This window comes from Rattus rattus, chromosome 11 (genome assembly GCF_011064425.1).
Source record: "Rattus rattus isolate New Zealand chromosome 11, Rrattus_CSIRO_v1, whole genome shotgun sequence".
Lineage (NCBI taxonomy): Eukaryota > Metazoa > Chordata > Mammalia > Rodentia > Muridae > Rattus > Rattus rattus.
This window is the reverse complement of record NC_046164.1, coordinates 33,258,694-33,280,277: the sequence shown is the minus strand read 5'-3', so window position 1 is coordinate 33,280,277 and position 21,584 is coordinate 33,258,694. Positions and strand designations below refer to the sequence as shown.

At 43.8% G+C, this 21,584-nt stretch overlaps 1 protein-coding gene across 1 annotated transcript in view; it reads right to left on the bottom strand.

Annotated features, from left to right (window-relative positions):
- The window catches only part of Exoc1 (exocyst complex component 1), a 50,553-nt gene extending 29,187 nt beyond the window's left edge, over nt 1–21,366 (bottom strand). Inside the window, exons 1-11 of the mRNA XM_032917160.1 lie at nt 21,224–21,366; nt 18,074–18,207; nt 15,316–15,446; nt 12,103–12,262; nt 9,066–9,086; nt 7,391–7,578; nt 6,267–6,494; nt 5,939–6,071; nt 4,725–4,834; nt 3,968–4,021; nt 470–619 (exon numbers count right to left, since the gene is read on the bottom strand). Coding sequence (XP_032773051.1) covers nt 470–619; nt 3,968–4,021; nt 4,725–4,834; nt 5,939–6,071; nt 6,267–6,494; nt 7,391–7,578; nt 9,066–9,086; nt 12,103–12,262; nt 15,316–15,446; nt 18,074–18,197 — 1,299 coding nt within the window. The 5' untranslated portion in view covers nt 18,198–18,207; nt 21,224–21,366. The remainder of the gene's footprint in view (nt 1–469; nt 620–3,967; nt 4,022–4,724; nt 4,835–5,938; nt 6,072–6,266; nt 6,495–7,390; nt 7,579–9,065; nt 9,087–12,102; nt 12,263–15,315; nt 15,447–18,073; nt 18,208–21,223) is intronic.
- Between the last annotated feature and the right edge of the window lie 218 nt (nt 21,367–21,584).

The window sequence follows — 21,584 nt, the reverse complement described above, 5'->3', positions numbered from 1 at the left end:
CTGGGACCATGTAGCCCAGTGGTAGGGGCAAGAGAGACAGGAAGATCATTGGGGTCTGCTGGCCTGCCGGCCTAGGTGAAAATGAGCCCCAGGTTCAACGAGAGACCCCATCTAAACAGAAGGAGGCAGACGGCAACAGAGGAAGATGCCCACTGTCATCCTCTGACCTCTGCACAAGTGCACACAGATGCGCACACACAGCCACACAAAAGAAAACAGAAAAAAGCATTGCTCGTGACAACACCAGACTAAACAGACAAATATTTCAAGTTACAATATGGCTTAGTCCTATTTTACAGTGAAGTTCAAAGTTTGTCTCTTTTTATTCGAGTAAACATATGAGCACTCAGAAATTCAATTATCTTTTGCTTTGTCAAAAACATTCTTTAGTATTTCAAACTTAAAGAACAAAACATATAACCTAAGACTCTACTATAGATCCAGTGGGTACCTGCCGTCAAATCCATACCTTTGTCAGTCCCTCATATTTTCCATAATCTGTACTCTTTAGCCACTCCATCAGCTTGGCATAGCGAAGCAAGTCTCTATGAAATGGATGGTGGTTGGGCAGAGTCAGTTCAGCAGAGTGCTGAGCAAGGGTTGAGCTCTGATCGTGACCCTAGAGTAAACAAGTGAGTAAGTATGATGGAATGTTCAGGAACACTGTTAGGACAGGAAATCCTAAACACACCAAGTAATCGTAAAACCTCGCAATTACGGAAAAATGAAAACTGAGTACTTACTTGTCCACTTCTACCGTCCTGTGTATCCACGGTTTCCTAGCACCATTAAAACTCACAAACAGGCAAGGGTGGCTGGGATCGTGCCTCACTGACTCATCTTGCAGAAGAATTGAGGATGCTGTCTAAAGCTTATCTCTACATCACATTACAACTTACTAAGCAAATAAACGTCTCAATACAGACTGTGTTAGGAAACATACCAAAGTCTTTCCAAAACAGTCTAATGAGATTCTCACTAGAGCTAGACTTTTCAACACATAAAACAATGCACAAGATATGAAATTTAAAGTTTGTAAGGACTCCAGGTGGCCATACCTTGGGCTTTCTATGATAAACCGTAATAACAATATAATTCTGTTTTTCCCATTAAAGTGATGTGCTAGTCAAATTACTGCATATGACTATTTCAAACCTTGGCATTTTTGTGTAAATAAGTTAATAATAGTCTCAGATCCTATGTCTTGACTTTTGCTTTAGAAAAATACAGAGTGCTAGACTATTGGCCGATTAACCCTATCTTCTGGAAGAAGCCGAGGCTCAGGGTGTTGAGTGACTCAGTTCACACAGAAGGAAAGCTGTACCTGGAGTGTTGCTCAACCAAGGCTAACTTCTGTCCTCCTTTACAATCCTTTAAACGAAAGCACTGAGTCAGAATCAAAACCTGCTACTGCCAGCTAGCTCTTGAGTGTATGTGCCTATAGCAATGGCTGTGTGTGCATCTCTCTATACAAATGTAACATCTCAGACCTCTGTTGAACGGCCTAGCTCTTTCTTCCTCTTCAGTCAGCCTATGTGATGGACTTAAGTCAGCGAGCACCTCAGAGATGAGGAGCTGCGAGAGCAGATTCTACTTGAAACAACTTCCCACCAAGCAAGCAAAGGCCAAACAAGCCACATTTGCGTTCATCAGTTCGTTTGAGCTACCTAGTTAGAGGCTATTTCTGTATTTTAGGGAAACTATTAAATTTACAAAGGCTGCTGAGTCAGAGAGAGGAGCTGGATAGCACCTAAGGTGCTAGCTGAAATATAATAGTTTGGTTAACATCTTGAGTTTAAAGAATTAAATTATTTTAATTTGAAAGATTTATCACTTGTAATTTATACACTTTATTATGTACCACTGTTCTGTCTCCACCTCTACACTTGTCATGGCTGATAGAACATCACATTACAGAAGAGTTCTGAGAATTGCACTGAAGACACAGGTGTTCATAAACTCTACGCTTACAGGTTCAGGATTGTGTCCTGTGTTTCTTACCTACCGAGTGGTGCTGACAGAGAGAAGAGTTTCCTCTTCACAAATGTCCCAAATACTGTGCTAATGGGCAACCTGTGGCAAATGCTCTCTTCACCCAAAATATTCTTCTCCATAACTTTTCTCAGTGACTCAAGACACAAAGTTACATTTGTATAACTGTTTACTCTGTCTACTGTATGTTAAGTTACATTATTGCAAGTTGGCAAAGTTTTTAAATGATTAAAAAAATCTCTCCTGGGAAGTGAAGAATTAATTATTAGCAATCGTGTGGAGGACCTCTCAGTTTACAAAGCTCTTTGCAGATGTTACTATGCTAAATTTTTTCAGCATTTTCATGTCTCAAACACCTAAGAAACTGGTGTTTCCCATATCTATTATTGTTACCCTTAATTATTACTGTCAGGATAGAGTGGATTTATTAGAGATACAATTTTAGATAAAATGTTCCAGAATAAGGACATGAAATTGTAAAATTGTTTAAGTTGCTTAATTTAATCAATATTACAAAAATTATCAAATGTAAGTCACTAAGTATAAAGAATTTTGCTCTTCATATGTTAAAAACACTGAACATTTTAAAGGTTTCTATTATATAAAATAAAAGGTTACCACCAATAATTACAGAATTACTGAGTGCCCGCTGCCTAGGTACCTTTCACGCAGGAATTTGAATCCATACAATATCCTTGGTAATGTACTTCTCATCTAAAATGATGACAATTCTATGACTAACATAGTTCACAGGTTATTCAAATTAAAAACACTTGGTTAGCTATAAGATTTTACACACACACACACACACACACACACACACACACACACTACTATAATTTTATTTGTTTTCAAAACAGTCTCACTATGTAGCCTTGGCTAGCCTGAAACTCTCTACGTAGAGCAGGCTGGCCTCAAACTCAGAAACTGTCTGCCTCTGCTTCCCAAGTACTGGGATTAAAAGCATGTGCCCTGCATCCACTTAGATACTAGAACTTCTAATAAAAGTTACCACGGAGCTACCTACTACAGCCAAATATTAGTCCAAGTGGAGTATGCTTTCATTGTCTGTTATTACACGGCAACTAAGGTGGGAGTGACAGAGGCACCATCGTATGCTAGTCCAAACCTCCCAGCAATTTTTTCCCTCCATCTGGAATGGAAATCTCCATGCTCTTTAGCCCTTCTGCTGGTGACCCGATGACTAAGTTCGACAGAGATGATCTTCCTTGCCATTTTCGACAACACATCACAGGCTGTTGCAACATTCTCATTTTTAACATGCACCACTCACATGTTAACATTTCATATTAGAGTTTCAGGAATGAGGAGCATTCATTTTATACAAAGCCATTAGTTTAAAAGGCAAAGAAGCAGAGGGAATGAATAACTGCACTTGATAACCAATAGGTAAGGATGCAAAAGGACCACTGTCGGCTGACAGACATTCTTGTCGTCATTACACACATGGGCAGCATCACTGCCAATATCATTAAAAACAATAAACTAAGACAAATGGGAGTGTCCTATGTGACTTTTCAGTTGACTTCTTGCCACTTTCAAGTTCAGTGAAATGTTGAGGGCGTCTGCCCTAATCTCCCCCTCCCATGCTTAATAAAACCACAGTGACAGCTGCATTCCCAAGTGTGTCTGTCTCCCTGCCCTACATGTTGGGCTGCTCATGGACAGGATCAGTAGCATTTATCCCAAAGCAGTGTCCACTCTGCACCTCAACCACCAACAAGTAATTACTGAAAAAACCAAGGAGCTGAGAGACAGGGAGAAGGGCAAGCAGAACGTGGTTAATGCCTGTTTGGATAAATGGGACATTTAAAAACCATTACAAATCTAGTTAATGGGTAGCTTAAATCAGTAAGTTAAGCTGAAAGCATAAATACTCTGCTGCTAACTTTGGCAAACTTTATAGACGTCTGAAAACAAATGACAGAAGCTTGAGCGGATTTGATGTACTCACAGGAACGGAAAGAAAGTAGGACCTGCTATAGAGCTGAAGGAGGGCCTGAGTGAACTAGTTGGAAATAAGATATAATAAAGACAATCATTTCAGGATACCTCAAAGAAAAGCCGATGTCTTCATTATTAAGATTTCTCCTGATTTTTCTGTTCAATATGGGTAATATAAAAGACAAAAAACCCCCACAAGAATCTAATTATATTAACTATTAAAATATCTTTTGTTCAAATTTTATAAGGTGCCCGTGGCATTATTAAAATATCCCTCCCATATTGTTAATTATAACAACTCTTTCCAAAAAGAGAGGCAAGTTTATAATATGGAGACTTAATCAACTAAAATTCACAGCCGAACTGGTTATGCTTACATGAACACGCCGTATTTGACTACACAGAACCTATGAAACATTAAAGATAAGGACCCAAGTCTGATTCTCACCTTGAAACACTGAAACACACAAAGGCTGGAAGTTAACAGGCGCCTGCCAACTGTTTATGTAACTATGAATGGAGCTACCTGACTCCTAGGGTCAGTTTCTGCTGAAAGGAGCTCGGCGTCTGTGTAAAGGTTCACCTAAGTCCAAGGTACTTCTGTGAGGAACTATGCACAGATTTCAAAGTCTTAAAACCACAGACACGTGTGAAGGAATACACTATAGCCCCAGTGAATACATTCGGTATTTGGGGGAATTTCAGTTTAGGGTAACATATAAATGACCAATGGAAACATGTCAGTTTTAATAGTAAGTTAAAATTACCTGTTGAACAAAAACATTGTTGAGATGACTGGCCAGTCTCCGGGCAAAATGCTCCCTCAGCTCGCTGAAGCGCTGCTGCTGCTGCCTGATGGCCAGGAGCATGTCATGGCCTGCGTCAGAACAACAGTCCCTCAGTGACTCGGTACGTCAGGCAGTCTCCCAGTGTGCATGTGGAGGTCGGAGGACAACTCTGTGGACTCTCTTCCCAGCCTTCACCTTTGCATGGGTTCGAGTGATCCAACTCAGGTGCCCAGCGGTCCAGCAAACCCGTCTTCTTGAGGGCCATTTGCTGGCCTTCCTCCATGCCTATCCCTCCATGCTCCTCCTCCCCTGACCCCGGGGCACCCAGAGCCTTGTGCATGTCAGGCAAACGGTCTCCCACTGAGCTGTAGCTCAGATCTATACTATGTAATGATACCCAGACTTAACCTTTGAAGAATCCAAAGCTTCTTTATTTGCTCTATAAAATTTAAAAAGGAGGAAAAGTAACACAACATACTGGTTCTTCTTCAGTATCTGCCTGGTAATCTTTCTCAATGAGTGCTTAGTTGATCTGACTGCACAGTCAGGTTCTGGAACCACTGCCTAGGAAACCCCATCTTCTCTGCCCTGGCCCAGCGTCTACGTGTGCTTGCCTGCTTCTGCTAAAGAAGCAGAGACTGACAGGGCGGTGAGACGGCTCTGCAGGTGAGGTGCCTGCACACACCTGCACACCTGAGGTCAACCCCAAGAAGCCCCGTAAAGGTGGACAAGAGAACTGACTCTACAAAGGTGTCCTGTGACCTCAACATGTACGCTGTTACACACAGTGTACACGTGCACATATATGTGTGTACACATACAATAATAAAGTCACATTTTAAACAGGATTATGGTAAAGCCCTGAATGGTGGTGCCTGCCTGCTCTCTTAGCACTTGAGAAGCAGGGGCACAGTAGGTTTGAGGCCAGCCTAGGCTATGTAGTGAGATGCTAAGCCCCCAACTAAAAGTAAAACTAATAGATCAGAATGATAGGTTGTGAAGGTAAAGTTGGTCCACTAGAAATGAAAAAGTTAGTGTTAATAGAAATTTGTTGGGGAATCGGTTAAACCCATTTGTATAGCTAATAAAGAAACCCTAAATCACTTAGCCCAAGTTACTTCTTGTCAAAGTATTCCTACCAAGTCCCAGTGTTAGTCTGGGTTCTCAGATTTTACCATGGCTACAGCACACACCTGGTCGAAGGGCGACGTTCATGCACTGCAGAAGGGCGTCAGCAGCATTGGTGCAGGCCTCAATGCCTCTGGAAGAAGCAAGATCTCCATCCTGAAGGGCCTTTACATGACCTTTGGCCAAGTCCATGTGGTTCTGGAACATATTCAAACATATCACTTGCACGTGTAATTGTGGGGGAAATAGAGGCAGGGCGCTACTCAAGCCTATCACTCAGTCTGCAATGACTCTAAATCCTGATCTCACAAGGAGGTTGGTTCATACATGAGCTTTACACGACATTACTAGTCATCCTGCTTTGCCCCACTGGTCGCCTATGAAGACACTCACCACGAGGAACTCTATCTCAGACAGGAGCTTCACGTTATTCGTGTTGCTCAGGTGGATCAGGTGGTTGCTTTCGGAGATCTGGTCCATTTGCTCTTTTACACTTTGGAGCATTTCCTCATAACTGCTCAGTTTCAGTTCAATCTGGTCCACCTCCTGTAAGGCCTCATCCAGCAACTGCATCAGGATGTTCACCTGCTTTTCAGAGGCCATGATTGATTGAATGTTGGCCTACAAAGTAAAAGAAAATTGAGCAGCTCTTGCTGTTTGACTGTGTTCGAGAGCAGAGGTGAAGGGCGGCCAGAGCTCTGTGCATCTAGTCAGCAAGTTTCCAGTTCACGCTCTACACAGAGTGTGGAAGGCTCGCTGGCCTCTACACTGAGGTCTGAGAGCATGCTTCAGAAACTGTGCAGATATCAGAGGCTCTGTTCTAAAGCCTCTCTAGTGAAGCTCTAGATCCCGCTCCCTCTCCCACACTTACCCTGCTCCCCACATTTATTTCAGCTACATTTCTCTTGTAATAATTTGTCCTTTTTACCTTCTTAAAAACAACAAAAAATGCTTACTCTTTGATAATGAACTATTCAGAGCCTAGGAGAATTAATCCCTAAGGTGGTATCCGTTTATCTTTTTTCTTCCACCATCGCATATTAAGAACATTCCAAAATCTAAAATCTTAGCCTTAGCCAAATGTCTTCATTGGAAATGGTTTTTAGTGAGTGAGTGAGGGAGGGAGGGAAAGAGGGAGGGAGGGGGGAGGGAGGTGTGTGTGTGTGTGTGTGTGTGTGTGTGTGTGCGTGCGCTCCCTGATTGGTCTAGTCTAGTCAGCTTGCCCTAGGGACTCACTATCTCTGAGTTACAAGCATTGGGACAACAGAAGAGCTGCATGCCCCCCTGGTATTTACTTAAGTCTGGGGGTCTGAACCCTTGGTCCTCAGTTTGCATGGCAAGCGCTTTGGCCACTGAGTCATCTCCTCAGCACCTGGTTCATCTTTTAAACAGCTGCTAACAGCTTACAGAGACACAGTAACCCCACTTCAGAGCTCACGTGCTGAGGCAGAAAGCCTGAGCTGGCCGGTCTCTCAATCCCCTGCAGCAGTCATTTACAGCAGACGAGGAGTTCTTACCCCATCGAGCACCTGCAGCTCTCGGGACAACTTCTCTGCAAAGGCTTCAGCGTTAGAAATGGCGCATTCACAGCCTTCCATCATTATTTCGATATCCTGCTCTTCTCTTGCATTTAACTCTTGGTACTCATCTACTGCTTCTTCATCCCCTCCTGCTACACTCTGATTCTCTCCACTTGGAACAGATTCTTAAGATAAAAAGGTAAGGAAGGAAAGAGGTCAAAAAATGTGAAGAACTATAACAAGGACGTTGAAATGATAGCTAGTTAAGACCGATTATACGCACAGGACACATTTAGTAGATGAAGAAGGATAGAAAAATGATTCAGAATGTATGAAAAGAAGTCCCACACCTCATTTTCACACAGGATCACAATGATGTGACGTTAGGTCCTAAGAGTAATGGAAAGCATGCAGCCTAGTGCGCTCATGGACTTATGAGTGTTAATTAGCATGGGCTTTAGTCACAATCGCTCAACACAGTTCAATTAGAAAGCATGAAGAAATGAATCTAACTTCTCTTGTTCTCCACGGAGCTGTTCTAACAAAACACTGATGGGTTGTGAACATGGGAACGTGTAGCACTTCCTCTTGTTATTTTTGCTATTTCCATCTTTTTCTAAATCTCCCCTTCTCTCTCTCTCTCTCTCTCTCTCTCTCTCTCCTCCCTCCCTCCCTCCCTCCCTCCCATACACACACACACACACACACACACACACACCTTTCAAATAACTTTGAAGTGAGAGGTGTATTATCCACAAGAAATTGTGAACACTGAAAATATTGACTGTATTTTCTACTTTTTGTTGTTGTTTTAAAATTTCACATGCACAGACAGAATAGCTAAAGATAAACTGCAGGGGTTTTTTAAGTAACTTGAGAACAGCAACATGGTGACATGAAATTATAAAACCGTGTAGTTCCCAGCTTCCTAACAGTGAGAGGTCAGTCAGCCCGATGGGCCTCATCTTGATCCACTGTGGGGAAAGGAGCACACAGTGTGTGGGTAGAGGAGAAAGGGAAATCACTCTAGCCCTAATTATAGCTCTAAAAAGCTGTTGATCTCTAAGCTGACTGTGGCGGGAGTTAAACCGCAAGTCGGCATGCTCCAAGTGTCTGTTAACTTACTGTGAGTGAGTATTTCCAGTCAGCATGACTTGAAGTACATTTGTTGGCGCAAAACAAAAACCTGTTAATTCTAAGTGAGACAATATTTACTCTGAAGAAGAAAATAAATTAGGCATATTTCTTTATGTCTTAAAGGAGAAAGGAGATTAAAATTTCTGACATAAGCAATTTATAGATTGCACTCTAGAAATACTTGTAGAGAAACATGGCTATCTTCCTTCTCTCTTCATTGAGACGATTTCGTACCCTGTGGAGATGCTCAACTATCAGATGTAATTCCATATTAACCACTAGAGGGCAGGTACTGCCTGAATAGCCCACCACACTGCACTACACTAAACATTGGGAAAAACAAGTGCTTTACGTCATCAAAACTACATTCGGAGTATTTCCTTTCCCTGAGACAGTCTTTTGGAAGCTAATGGTGAGTAGTGCTATTAGCTTTATTACTATATGGACTTGGTAATAAAGTTATCCATGAACTATACAACCCATGGGTGACAGAGCGGGTGACACACACACGGAATAGAAGAAGAGGCTTACGCACCTTCTGCAACTTTAGGCAGTTCTGGAGTAAAGGGATGAAGAAAGCAGAGGAAAGGAAGCAAAGAGTATTAGCTGGGTAGAAAGTACACAGACTTAAAACTTAACTACTACCCACATTGCGTTTGAACTTCATGCTAAACCTGGCGTCTCAGGGTAACATCAAGGCCAACTACACCATGAAGATCCTGAGAAGCTAAACGTGCAGGCTTGTTTTCTTATTCATCGTCTCAAAATATATGTCCCTGTCCCTCTCAGTCCTTCGGAAACAGTGCCGACCAGTCCTGAAGAGGAAAGCTGGGAAGCAAATCCTTTCCTGGGGATTATTTTTAGGTCAGCTCTGACTCATGCATTTAGTGTAGTTATTTTCACTCAAGGCCCAAAGCTTTGCCAGGACACTCCCTCACAAAGGGTTAGTCACAAAACACTGTTTCAAAGAATAAGACTGAGGGAGGCAAGAAACGAACACAGGAGACTATAGTACAAGCAGGCATTCAAGGATTCAAATGGAAGATTGTTTAAAACTCTGGCTGCAAGTCAAAGGATAAAAAAGCGAAGGCTAAGACAAAAAGAACTTCCCCTCCACCTCTCAGACTCCAGCACCCATTGTGATTTAGGAAACTACCAAAGTTGCAGCTGCAGCTGCAGCTGCAGCTGCTGCACGAGCGTTACACAGTACCGACTGGCTTGGCTGCTTATTTAGCTCTTCAAAGCAGGCTGCAACCTTTTGGATAAGGTTTCCCTCCTTATCCAAAGCCTGGAGACATTTACTTCTTAAAAACTGGATTAATGCTGTGACTTGAAGGCCCATGAGAACTAGTTTCAGACATTTATAAAGCTTTCCCAGAACACTAAACCAAAACAATGGTTACTGGTCAATAGGAAATGCTTTCCAAAATGACATCCTGAAGGACTTTTAGCATCCTCAAAACCAATCTCAACTGGAGCTCATCCTTATAAACATCAACACTGGTAGTATGTACTGAAAAGTTAAGTACCTTTAAAAAAAGTTCAGTTTTATCATTAAAATCAGCAATAGTCTTTGGTAATATTTTTTCTTTTGGTAATGTTTTTAAGTGATAGAGTATGCGTTTTTTCAATATAGTTGTCCTATTGAAAATATATCAACTTAAAATATATCTTAGGGATACATAACATCCAGAAACATAATATTTGAAAACAGAATAGCATGCTTTCCAATGATGATTAGCTAGTCAGAATATTCCTACTTAAATTGGTAAAACAAACAAAACAAAAATCCTCAGAGTCATTCTAAGCAAATGAATCTGTAGTTGGAGGCAAGGAAAATCACCACACATTTCTAGGGGGTCGTTTCCTCAGCACACCCCAGCCGAGGCCCTGGGGGCATGGCAGCCCCTTGATGCCCCTAAGCCAGGCCAGTGTCTCGGTAGGGCGGGGCTGGGGGCTGCTCAGGCCTGACAGATGTATCTGCCAGCTTGCTGCCACTTCTAAGCACTAAGGCCAGAGAGAGTAGAGCTGCTGAGAAAGAGGAATCTCTTTGAAGGGAGAAACTTCCACAGCCAAATAAAAAAAAGAGGACCAATAAAGAGGCAAGTAGCTAGATAAGTGGTTTGCTCCAAAGTATATCATAAATTTTTAAATAGTGGGCCAGAGACTGACTCAGTGGGTACGGGTGCTTGCCTGGTGACCTGAATTCAGTCCCTGGAAGCCATAGAAAGCTGGAAGGAGAACCAACTTCACAGCATTTTCCTCTGACCTCCACACAGTGCAGCGGAAGGCACATGTCCTCCTTCCAGTAAACACATGAACAAGGTTTAAAGGCAGGCAGGCGTGATGGCCCACTAGGAATGTTAAGCAGGAGGCCTGCCAGGCATTCAAAGTTAACCCAGGCTACACACTGAATTCCAAGTTAGCCTGGGCTTCACCAGCTTCAAAACAACAATGAGCTGGTTTCTTCTGTGATATGCACAGGTATCCCTGGGGCATTAAGAACATTTCCATAGATCGATTACACCCTTAGGGAAGAACCGTGCAGAGTATGAGATCTCACTAACATTTTAATACTTCAGAACAGAGGCTGTCTTGCCACACAAAACAGTCCACAGCAACATTTGCGAAGGCAGACAAATCACTGATGCCCCCATCAACCTCCTGCCCAAGGGTTCTGTTGCCAAGAAGAGATGAGATTTACTGAGCATTTACTATCCACCTGAGACTCATCTCATCATGTGTACATGCTAAGGAGTGTATTATTAATAATGACTGTAGGCTACATACTGTCATCATCTCTATTTTGCAAATAAGGGAAATTGAGGCTGCATTAACTATGTAAAGCCAGGACATAGCTGGCAAAGCCAGAATTTAAACTTGGGCAATATAACATCAGAATTGTGTTAGCCTACTGCTAGGCATAAAAGTACTGCTGTAGGGTCATTTACCCCACAGCTCTTTAAACAGAAATTTGGAGTAAGTATTTAGTAATTTTTTTTTTTTGTGCTGAGTTCATTCTATGAAAAAAGAATGTTAAGAAACAAAAGTGCAAACTTCTCTATTTAGGTATTCATAGAAAAAAATATATATGTCAAAATGTTAACAGCAGTTGTCTCCAAGGAGCACCTTTACAGGTGAGCATTGTCTAAGCACTGAGACTGAACCCAGTGTCCTTGCACAGGCAAGCGCTCTACCCAGAGCTGTCTCCAGCCCATCACTGCTGATCTTTAGGCAGTGTCTCACTAAGCGGCCCGAAAGACTCACTCTGGCTTTGCGCTCGCTCGGAACTGAGGCAGGTCTTGAACTTGTGACTCTTCTGCCTTAGCCTCCCAAGTAGGGAGGGACTGCTGCCTGTGCCACCACGCCCGGGATGGGTGAGTCTACTTTTTACACTTAACACACCCACATCCTACAATGTACACATGTGTTTTCAGTGAGACAATGATTTTGACAATGTTTTATGGCATTGCAAGGCCAACTCAGTATCCTAGCTACTCTGAATAATGCCAAGTCACATGGCCGTCAGGTCGCGCGTGATCAGGGGTTACGCGGACTCTCATTCACTGTACCTTCCAAGAGCTGCGAGCTGACGTTGAGGAAATCGATTTTCTTGCGGAGGTAGCGCTGGTTCAGCTTCCAGGTGCAGGAGATGAAGGCGTTCTTCTCGGCGATGCTGCTGGCCACCCACCTGTACACTTTGTCAAAATGCAAATCGAACTCAGGGCTCTCCTGGAATGAAGAGTGTAGAAACAAGTTTGTTCCCATGGCTTTCGCTGTTACTATAAAGTCTACTGAAGAAGTAAGAATGGGCTGTTCTTGGGAGGCAAAAAAGACCATCCGCCATCTTGTAAATGGCTAGGGACACACTTGCCTCACACGTACCAGGGCCAGGCTTGGTTCCTACACACACATCAACAAAATGACTTCAAGTCCTTAGGGAATATGATTTATAGCAAAACCTGGACAAGCGACAACATCCCAGTGACCACTTTCTCTCTGTGCCCTTAACGGCTAGGAGTGAAAGGCTGGGTTACACACACTTAATGGCTTTGTGTTCAGTCTCCCCGAGGTAACATGGCAATGCTATCTAGCTTTAATGTGGGTATCTTTTTCTTGAAGTTGTGTATGAAATTTTGGTAACATAATTTCATTGATAACATGTGCTTTGATACTAACTCCCAACTAAAGAATATACCTGATTAAAACATAAGGAAAAAGTTTAATCTAAAGCCTTGTATGTTTCCTAAGACCAAAGGGGAGAAACAAGGGCTGCGCTTACTGCTTTGAGAACATGGAATAATTACGGGGCTCTCAAAAGGCAACAGTGTCGGTGCACCTGAGAGCTGTGTAGGGGACCGAGGCAGCCTGAGTCACATTATGCCTGCTCCAAGTCTGCGGGTCAGTGTTCAGTTTGCTTCTCTGTTGCTGTGATAGAACTCTAACCAAACCAACTCGGGAAGGAAGATCCCACAGCTCCCACAGTGGGAAGTCAGGGCAGGGACCATGAAGGAAAGCTGCCGACTGGCCTGCTCCCGTTCAGCTCCCTTTAGTACACCTCCAAGGACCAACTGCCCAGGATGCCCCCACCCAAGGTGGGCTGGGCCCGCCCACCTGAATCAACAAGCAAGAAAAGGCCATACGGATATGCCGGATATGCGGATATGCCGGATATGCCGGATATGCGGATATGCTGGATATGCCGGATACGCCGGATATGCCGGATATGCGGAGAGGCCAACTGGATAGAGGCACTTCCTCGGTTGAAGTTCCTTCCTTCCAGGTGACTCTAGTTTGTGTCAGTTGACAAAAACTAACCAGAACAGCCACTGTACAGCAGTATTTCTTTCTCGATTATAGGACTACTTGAGTCTTCTGTGGAAATCAATCATGACTGTATAGTATTGTTCACTTCCAAAGAATTGAAATGTAGACTCAAGTGCACTACAGGATAGGACAGTAATATAGTCTAACATATTAACGGTCTGTAGGCTACAAAGATAAGGGGGAGGGGAGGTCAATAGACTTTCAAGGAAAGAAAAGTTAGATGAGACCATTACTTTGAAGAATGGGGTATTTTAAGGGACAGGACTTGACTTTTAGCATCATAGTCATGTAAGAGAAGGGTAAAATTAGCAATTTATTCAACATACATCTGAACAAACAGAGCTTACAAATCCAAGAAGCTGACAACCTGAACTGGTGGGCTGGCTCAGCAGGAAAAGGCTGCCAATCTCACAACTACGCTGCACGTGGTGGAAGGACAGGACGCTCCCACCAATTGTCCGCTAATCTCCACACGCACGCCACCATGGCGCATGTGCCCCACCCCAATGGAATAAACTAATTTTAAGTAAAAACTTGTATTTATGATGAAAAGGAGTCACTTTACTATGTACAAAGTTATCCAAGAGCACTGGCAACGTCCCACACGCCAGCAATGAGGCCGAGTGTTCAGTGTGGCATCCACACCAATCAATGCATGATCCGAAACGGCTACTCCCAGGCTCAGCATGGAGATTGCCCATTTTATATCCATCTACAGTAAACACACACCAAGATGCTTACATAAATGAAACAAACACACAAAAACCCAGGACACAGACAAGCCAGCAGAGAGGAGTCTGTCTGAGCCGTGCTGGGCATGGCTGAGTGAACTTCACGGCGCATGTCTGCAAAGCTGCTGACCTGTGCACTTCTTGAGACTTCCCAGAGCGTTTCCTCCTCCTGCCACCCCAGGATCAGAAACCACGTACTGAAGTTTCAAATACTCCTCCCTCTTCCTCTCCACACTTGTCAAACCACTTTACACGTTTCCCTAAATCCTGTGTGCTTCTTAGGAAAAGACTAGCTTACTAAAATTTTTTCTTACCAGAAAAATTTACAGATGCCACTACTATTCTGTTCTTCTTTGTGCCTTCTGCCAAGCAGGCGTGACTTGTGGAGTTCCGCAGAGGTCTGACGGTTACATTGGTGCAGGCCTTGCTCTGAACCACACACCAATGCACAAAGGCGCACAGCAGCGACCAGGGCATAGCTGGCCAGCAGGGAAGGTGGAGGAAGGACCCCACTAACCAGGAGAGGGAGCGCTAGTGACTGTCACAGGGTACGGCTGACAACTGCCTTGAGCTGCCAGGAACACAGGTAGCCCTTTAATGGGATTACTGAATTATGCTATGTCCTCGTAGTTTGAGTACAAACAAATAAAGGTATAAAGCTTATATCCTTAAAACTTTATTTAATCACCTCAAAATAAGGTGAGTAACCCTGTCTCACTTCCTTTATTTGACCCACAAATGTCCAATGCCCAGATTGGCTCCCCAGCTGCTGACTCCTCACCCCATTCGGGAGGATTAAAAAGGAAGCCTCCCTTACAGACATCACACATGCTTTAGTCTTACCAAAACAACGACTATCTTAGAGACTTAACTCACACAACCTATTACTGTGAAATCCATACTGATTTATAGAATTGTCCAGTAAGTATATTTAATTTAAATAAAGAAATAGTATTAAGGTCAGTTTGTTCTAGTTTATGTAGTTTGAACACAAATATAACTGTAGCTTTAATAAAGTAAAAAAGTGGTCCCAGCACATGTATGTAGTTTTATTATTATTGTAAGTGGTCTAACAGCGGGGCTGAAGAAGTAGAGATGAATGCATTTTCTACTAGCAGGTGGCAGATCTACAGCCACAGAAAAGCTTAGATCACCTCAGCACACAATGCTGTGTGTAACAGCAAAGACACTGCCTGAACACAAGAGAAAGGACTGTGGAAAACATACTTTGATGGCATCTTTGGCGTCTACCACAGCAAGGTCTCGCAGGGCCCAAGCAATCTGCCTTTTGTAGAAATCTCCCTTGTCAGATTTCTTGACTTTGACCACCTTCACCTGCACGGGGCGTTCAGTTGTCACTGTTGAACAGAGCACACAGACAGGACTGTTAGCATGAGTCACCTACTCACTCTTCCTGCAAATGTGGCTCTCGGGGGCCTGGACAGAGGTCAGAGACTCCTAAAGGAATCATCTGAGTCAGATTAGAGGGCTGGAGGCAGAGAGATGCCTGAGAGGTACAGCTGCAGGGCTCTTTCACAGAGTGCAGGAGGAGAAATCTAACGACTGACACATTAAGTCCCTAGAGTCCTGAAAGCGCCTGACACCGTCACGAAGAGCAACAGTGGGTAGTCAACCCTGACAGCACAAAGTAAGACGAGGTGGACGGGAATGAAGTCACTACAGAGGATGGGTGCTCAGCTTCTCAAGGACTGCGGTGGAGGTAGCAAGGGACACCATTAGAGAAGTTACATGCTCTAGTTTCTACTTTCAAAACATGACTGGCAACAGAATGGAGTTTGGATCTGAAATGAATGCTGATACATTTAAAAAGCAATGGCTTTCCAAACAACAAACAACAAACCCCCAATACTCTCTTAAAGACCTTAACATACCCAAACGGACTAAAACAGAGGTCCTCAACCTGGGGGCCACATAAGACCATCGGAAAACAGATATATAGAAAACAAAATTACAGTTACGAAGTAGCAACAAAAACGTTATGGTTGGGGTCACCACAACATGAGGGTAACAGGATTAGGAATATTTGGAAAAGATGTCCACTAAACTGCACTTGCTGGGCAAAAATGTGCCATCACCCCACCTCCCACACTGGTCCAGCACTGCCACCTGCTTCTCCTGCAAAGTTTTCAAGAAGAGAATAACTCCAAGCACACAACCATTCTAGTGAGAACGCAAGGGGCACGCACTGGTTATTTAATAACTATGGCTAACCAGCTGAAGGTAGCAAGAGGAAAACTACACACAAATAAAGAACATGGAAGCAAAGTCTTAAACCAGTATATTGCAAACAGTGTATTTAAAAAAGATACCATTTTGTTTCATCATATCTTACATTATAACTGGTAACAGCACACAGACGTAAGAATACCTTGTAACAAATATAAAAAGATGCAAAACTTTAAAAAGAAAGTAGCAAGGCTTACCAACACAGAAAATAAGCATATTCATGGAAACAAACATCATTAAAAAAACGCAAATCCCTACAACTTAAATGACAGCTTAAAAGCAATCCCGATCAAAACACAACAAAAGCTGAACTTAAGAGGCTGATTCTAAAATTAGGATGAACGAGTAAAGAACAAAACCAAAGCAAATGAGATATAAGAAAAATCCTGAAATACAAACGTGCTCATTCACAGAGACAGACACAAACACGCCACACGCTCTAAGACACAAGTGACTCAAAATCTTTACAAATGCAGAAGCCAAAAGCATCAAAGTAATTGTATTTAATGACAATTAAATTTCATTAAGAGGAACCACAAAAAATGCAAAGATAAGCCACAAACCAGAAAGTATACAGCCCACATAATAGAAATATCTATGCAGCTGATAGATCCTCTCTCTATCCAGATAATCATAATAACTAATGACAACCAATCCAATAGGAAAAGAGCAAAAGGCTTATGTGGTAAATCACCTAAGTAAATGGCCAATAAGTTCGTGAGAAGATGTTCAACCTCATCACGAACTGGGGAGGTACATCTGAAATCACGGGGAGATAGATAGATACGATAGATACTGTCACTCTGCCGTCCTGACAACCGTTGATTAGGGTGTAGAGAACACAAGAGAACCACACTGCTGTGGGAGTGAAAAGGAGAATCCACATCCAAGTATCTGCTTTAAAATAATTTTGGTGTGTATAGCAGAAGACAAGACAAGCACATTCACAGACAAGCTGTTTAAACAGCAAAATCCAGGCACAAGCCTCCTGCTCACCCCTGGAAGGATGGGTATAGGGGCTGTGGGACACTCACAGCGGAGCATGCCACTGCAGTGACTATGACGGTGTTAGAGCCTTGTTTAAGAACACAGTCCTGGGTTGGGGATTTAGCTCAGTGGTAGAGCGCTTGCCTAGGGAAGCGCAAGGCCCTGGGTTCGGTCCCCAGCTCCGAAAAAAAAAACCAAAAAAAAAAAAAAAAAAAAAACAGTCCTAACTCAGGGCCAGGTGTGCTAGCACGCTGCATAGGCAGGAGGAGCCCTGAGCTCCAGGCCAGCCAGGAATACAGACTGAAATCAAAAAAAAAATAAAAATAAAAACTGGGAAATAAAACAAAACTCTCATGAATGTACAAGTGAATGGGAGGGGTCACAAGGAATTATAATTCAGTTTATTTAAAGTTTAAAGACAAGTAAAAGTAAATTACACATAGAGAATGTGGTAAAATGCAGGATCCCAGATCCCAGCCACCAGCCACCGGAGGACAGAAAGGAATGGGGTAAGGAAGGCACCACCACAGCACAAAGATACCAGAGCTGTCACCTTACACTGCATGCCTGGCGTTCTCTCTTTCACTTGTCAGCCACCTTAGACATACACCATGAAAACTCTCTTACAACATTGATAAAGTCAATTAAAATTAATTTGTCAGTCCAATTCTTCTCCCTGCTATAGAGACAATGAGAATTGTTCCTAAGGAATGGAGTATTTAGTACACATTTTTGCTGAATAAACACCGACCCGTGGCACACAGAAAACAGTTCTTTTTCTTTTTGCCTGCTTTGCAGACATTCACGATGCTCAGCAGGCGTTCGTCATTGGGCGTGAAGATGTCTCTCTGTAGTGCGTGCTTGATTGCTGTCATCTTCTCTCAGCTGAAAAGCATTTAGGAGAAGGTGTTGAGCTAATTCACAAAAGCACCGCCCTCCCTCATAGTGTTCCATTTATGACTCGAATGATAAATTCTTAATAAATACATAAATATATTAATACATCTATAACATAGAAGCATGGAGCTTCAAGTATGGAAATGAAATCAGAGAAACCAGTACACACACACACACACACACACACACCCATATATACATATATGCAAGCATACACACAGACACACAGAGACACGTACAAAAAGCCAATAAATATAGAAAAAATGTTCGGTATAGAGCTGGGGTGACAGCTCTGTTGGAAAAGTGTTTCCTAGTAATTGGAGGACACAAGTCCAATCTTATTAGTTTCCAGAACTCACTTAACAAGCAGTGCATGGGGAAGCCTGCCTTCAACCTCACGCTGGGGAGGCAGAGACAAGCAGATCCCTGGAGTTCACGGAGCAGACAGCTTCACCTGTGATTGGAGCGCCAATCTGGTGAGAGACCACGCACAAGAAAAGGGGGCGTGGATGGTGCTGAGGAAAAACACGTGCAGCCGCCCTCTGCCTACTGCAAAGATGCACACCAGAAACCCAAAACGTTTCATACCATCAACCACTTGGGAAATACGACTGACATCTGCGGCGAGAATCCTACTTTCAACTGCTGGGAAGGCTAAAAATCCACAGGACTCACAGCAGTAAGCAATGAGGAAGGGGCCTCCCCCACCCAGCTGGGAGGATCACAAATGGCGTGGAGGCTTTAGAACAGTCCTGCAGTCCCTTCTGCAAGTCAGGCATGCAACTGCCGTTATGATCCAGCCCCCGTCAACCACGGATTTAAAAAATGCCCTTCAGCTGGGTCTTACGGGGGCATTTTCTCAATGGAGGTTTCCTCCTTTCAGATGACTCTAGCTTGTGGCACACCCCTTAATGTGCCCTAGGGCCCAGGTGTGACATTAAAGCGCTACTCTATCCTATCCTCAAACTCAAGTGGACACTGCGGTTTACTGTTCTGTCTCTGGGCTTTGTTCACTATTTTCCTCTTTCTGAAATTCTTGTCACTGCAAATTCCAACTCACCCTCAACCATTCTGATAACACACTGCATCTTCTTTGAAGCCTTCCTCCTCTTCTGTTCCCCAGCTTACCTCTATGGCAGCAGCTCTCCAACCAGTGTTTTCTAGCTAGTGCACTCTAGACCCTACTAAAAGCAGTTCTCTCTCAGCAAGGGTCTCATCTTATCCATCTTTATATTCCTAGCATTTGCCAAGAGGCACACAGCGAGTGCTTAGTAAACATTTAAGGAAATACTGTTGCACTCAACAACAGACCAGGGATAGTTCCCTCCAAGTTACCTCTTTCCAACTTTTGAATCTGTAAGAAAACAACCCAGACTCAAACTCTGCCCTAGTTCATTGCTTCCTCCATGCCAACGTGAAATCTGTTAGCGTACGCAGTGACTTCTCCATCTACATATAATTTACTTTTCCCCCATCTGGCCACCAACACAGCAATCAAGATTTACTGCCTGTAAGTAATAGCACCTGTTACCTTTTTCTTTTTTTAAAGTTTCTACAAGTTCCCTGAAAAACTAGTAAATAACTTTAAACCAGTCCTCATTATACCACTGTTCTCAAGCCATGCCTTGCATTCAAAGCACTGTGCTGTTTCTGACTTGAAATCTTTGGTTAAGCACTTTCCCATGCAGGCCAGATTATCTTCTCCCTATTCAAACGTACATTTCTCCATTTGGATGAAGTTGACTCAGTAAAAGTCTTAATCCTCATTGCTCTTCCCATGCAAATGTCTAGAGCACTTACTGTATTTACAAGACAAGTGCTTGCTATCTAATGGGGACATGAGTATCATCTCCTAGGTCTCCACAGCCATCTCTTGGTGGTGGTGGTGGTGGTGGTGGTGGTGATGGAGGAGGAGGAGGAGGAGGAGGAGGAGGAGGAGGAGGAGGAGGAGGAGGAGGAGGAGGAGGAGGAGGAGGAGGAGGAGGAGGAGGAGGAGGAGGAGGAGGAGGGAGGAGGAGGAGGCGGCTCTAACACAGGTTTGTGTGTTGGGTACTTACTACAACCTCTTGGTGTAACCTGTTTTATTGAAACAGTAAAAACTGGTAAACAGAACAATTAACACAGGCCAATATTCACCATACTAAAGACTCAGTGCATGGTAAACAGCCAAACAGCAGAGGACTGGTTATAACTCATAAAAGGAATTAGACGTAATTCAACAAATATTACTATTCACTAAGTGCCACGTAGCACTCTGGGGGTATAGTGGAGAATCTGAAAGACATGAATGGGATGATGTAGAATTGTGACAGTCAGTCTTCTTTGGGGTTAGTGATGAATTCTCCAATGTTTATGCAGAACTTTATATTATGCCAGTATTATTAATAGTGGCCTTCACAACTATTTACCAAGTCTAAAACCCACGCCCATATTCTGGGTTCTCTTTAGATCTTCGCCTTCTAAAACCTCAAGGCTGCCCGTTACAGAGGCAGCTAACCTCTGTTCATCGCGTATCTTACTTCCTGCAGCTTGATAGGGCCATCATTACACTGTGTGTCAGTGCGAGTGCCTTAATGGGTTGGGCCCATCTACTGCAGTGACATCTCAACTCGGAGACATGTCATCCAAAAAACGAAAACTGCTCAGAGGCTGGGCAACGCCCTTTGAAGATTTATAAGGACATATTTGTTGATTTGGACCGGCAGAAGCCAGGTCACGTTCTCCTCTCCCAAACCACGCTAATTTGGCAAAAATGAAATCTGCCCCGGTTGGGCGGAACTGAGGACTGACCCTAGGCTGCCTCCCGGCTCCGTCTTCTCCCAGAGCCCAGGACAGGAAGAAGTAAGGACTCAGTACGGGCTCTGCAGCCGCGGTTCTGCAGCCCTGGAGGGCAGCAGGGTGGGTGGGCCGTGTCACTTGGGAGTGGCCGACCTGACGCAGATTGAACACTGCCTCCACTTAGGCTACCACCTCCAGGACCGCCGGTCCCCGGCCGGAAGCTTACCGCGAGGCCGGCCGGCCGAGGTTGGTGCTCCAAGACGGACTCTACAAGGGCGCCGGCAGCAAGAGCAGCTATGAAACGCTTTTCATTGAGCTGGGAAAAGAAGCGGGCAGAAGCCGCCACTTCCCGTATCCGGTCACGTGCCGCTCTGTGCCGGAAGTTGATCTTGTGGAGCCGGAAATGGAGACAATGGAAGAGAACAGACTGACCAATGGACTTGGAGGAGATCGAATGTTGCCTTGATGGGTGGGACGGGGCCAGACCGTGGGCGTGGAAAAGGCAGGGACTGAGCCCGCAAGCTCGTAGGCCTGTGGTTCTCAACCTGTGGATCTTTCGCGGTCAAATGACCCCTTCATAGGGGTCA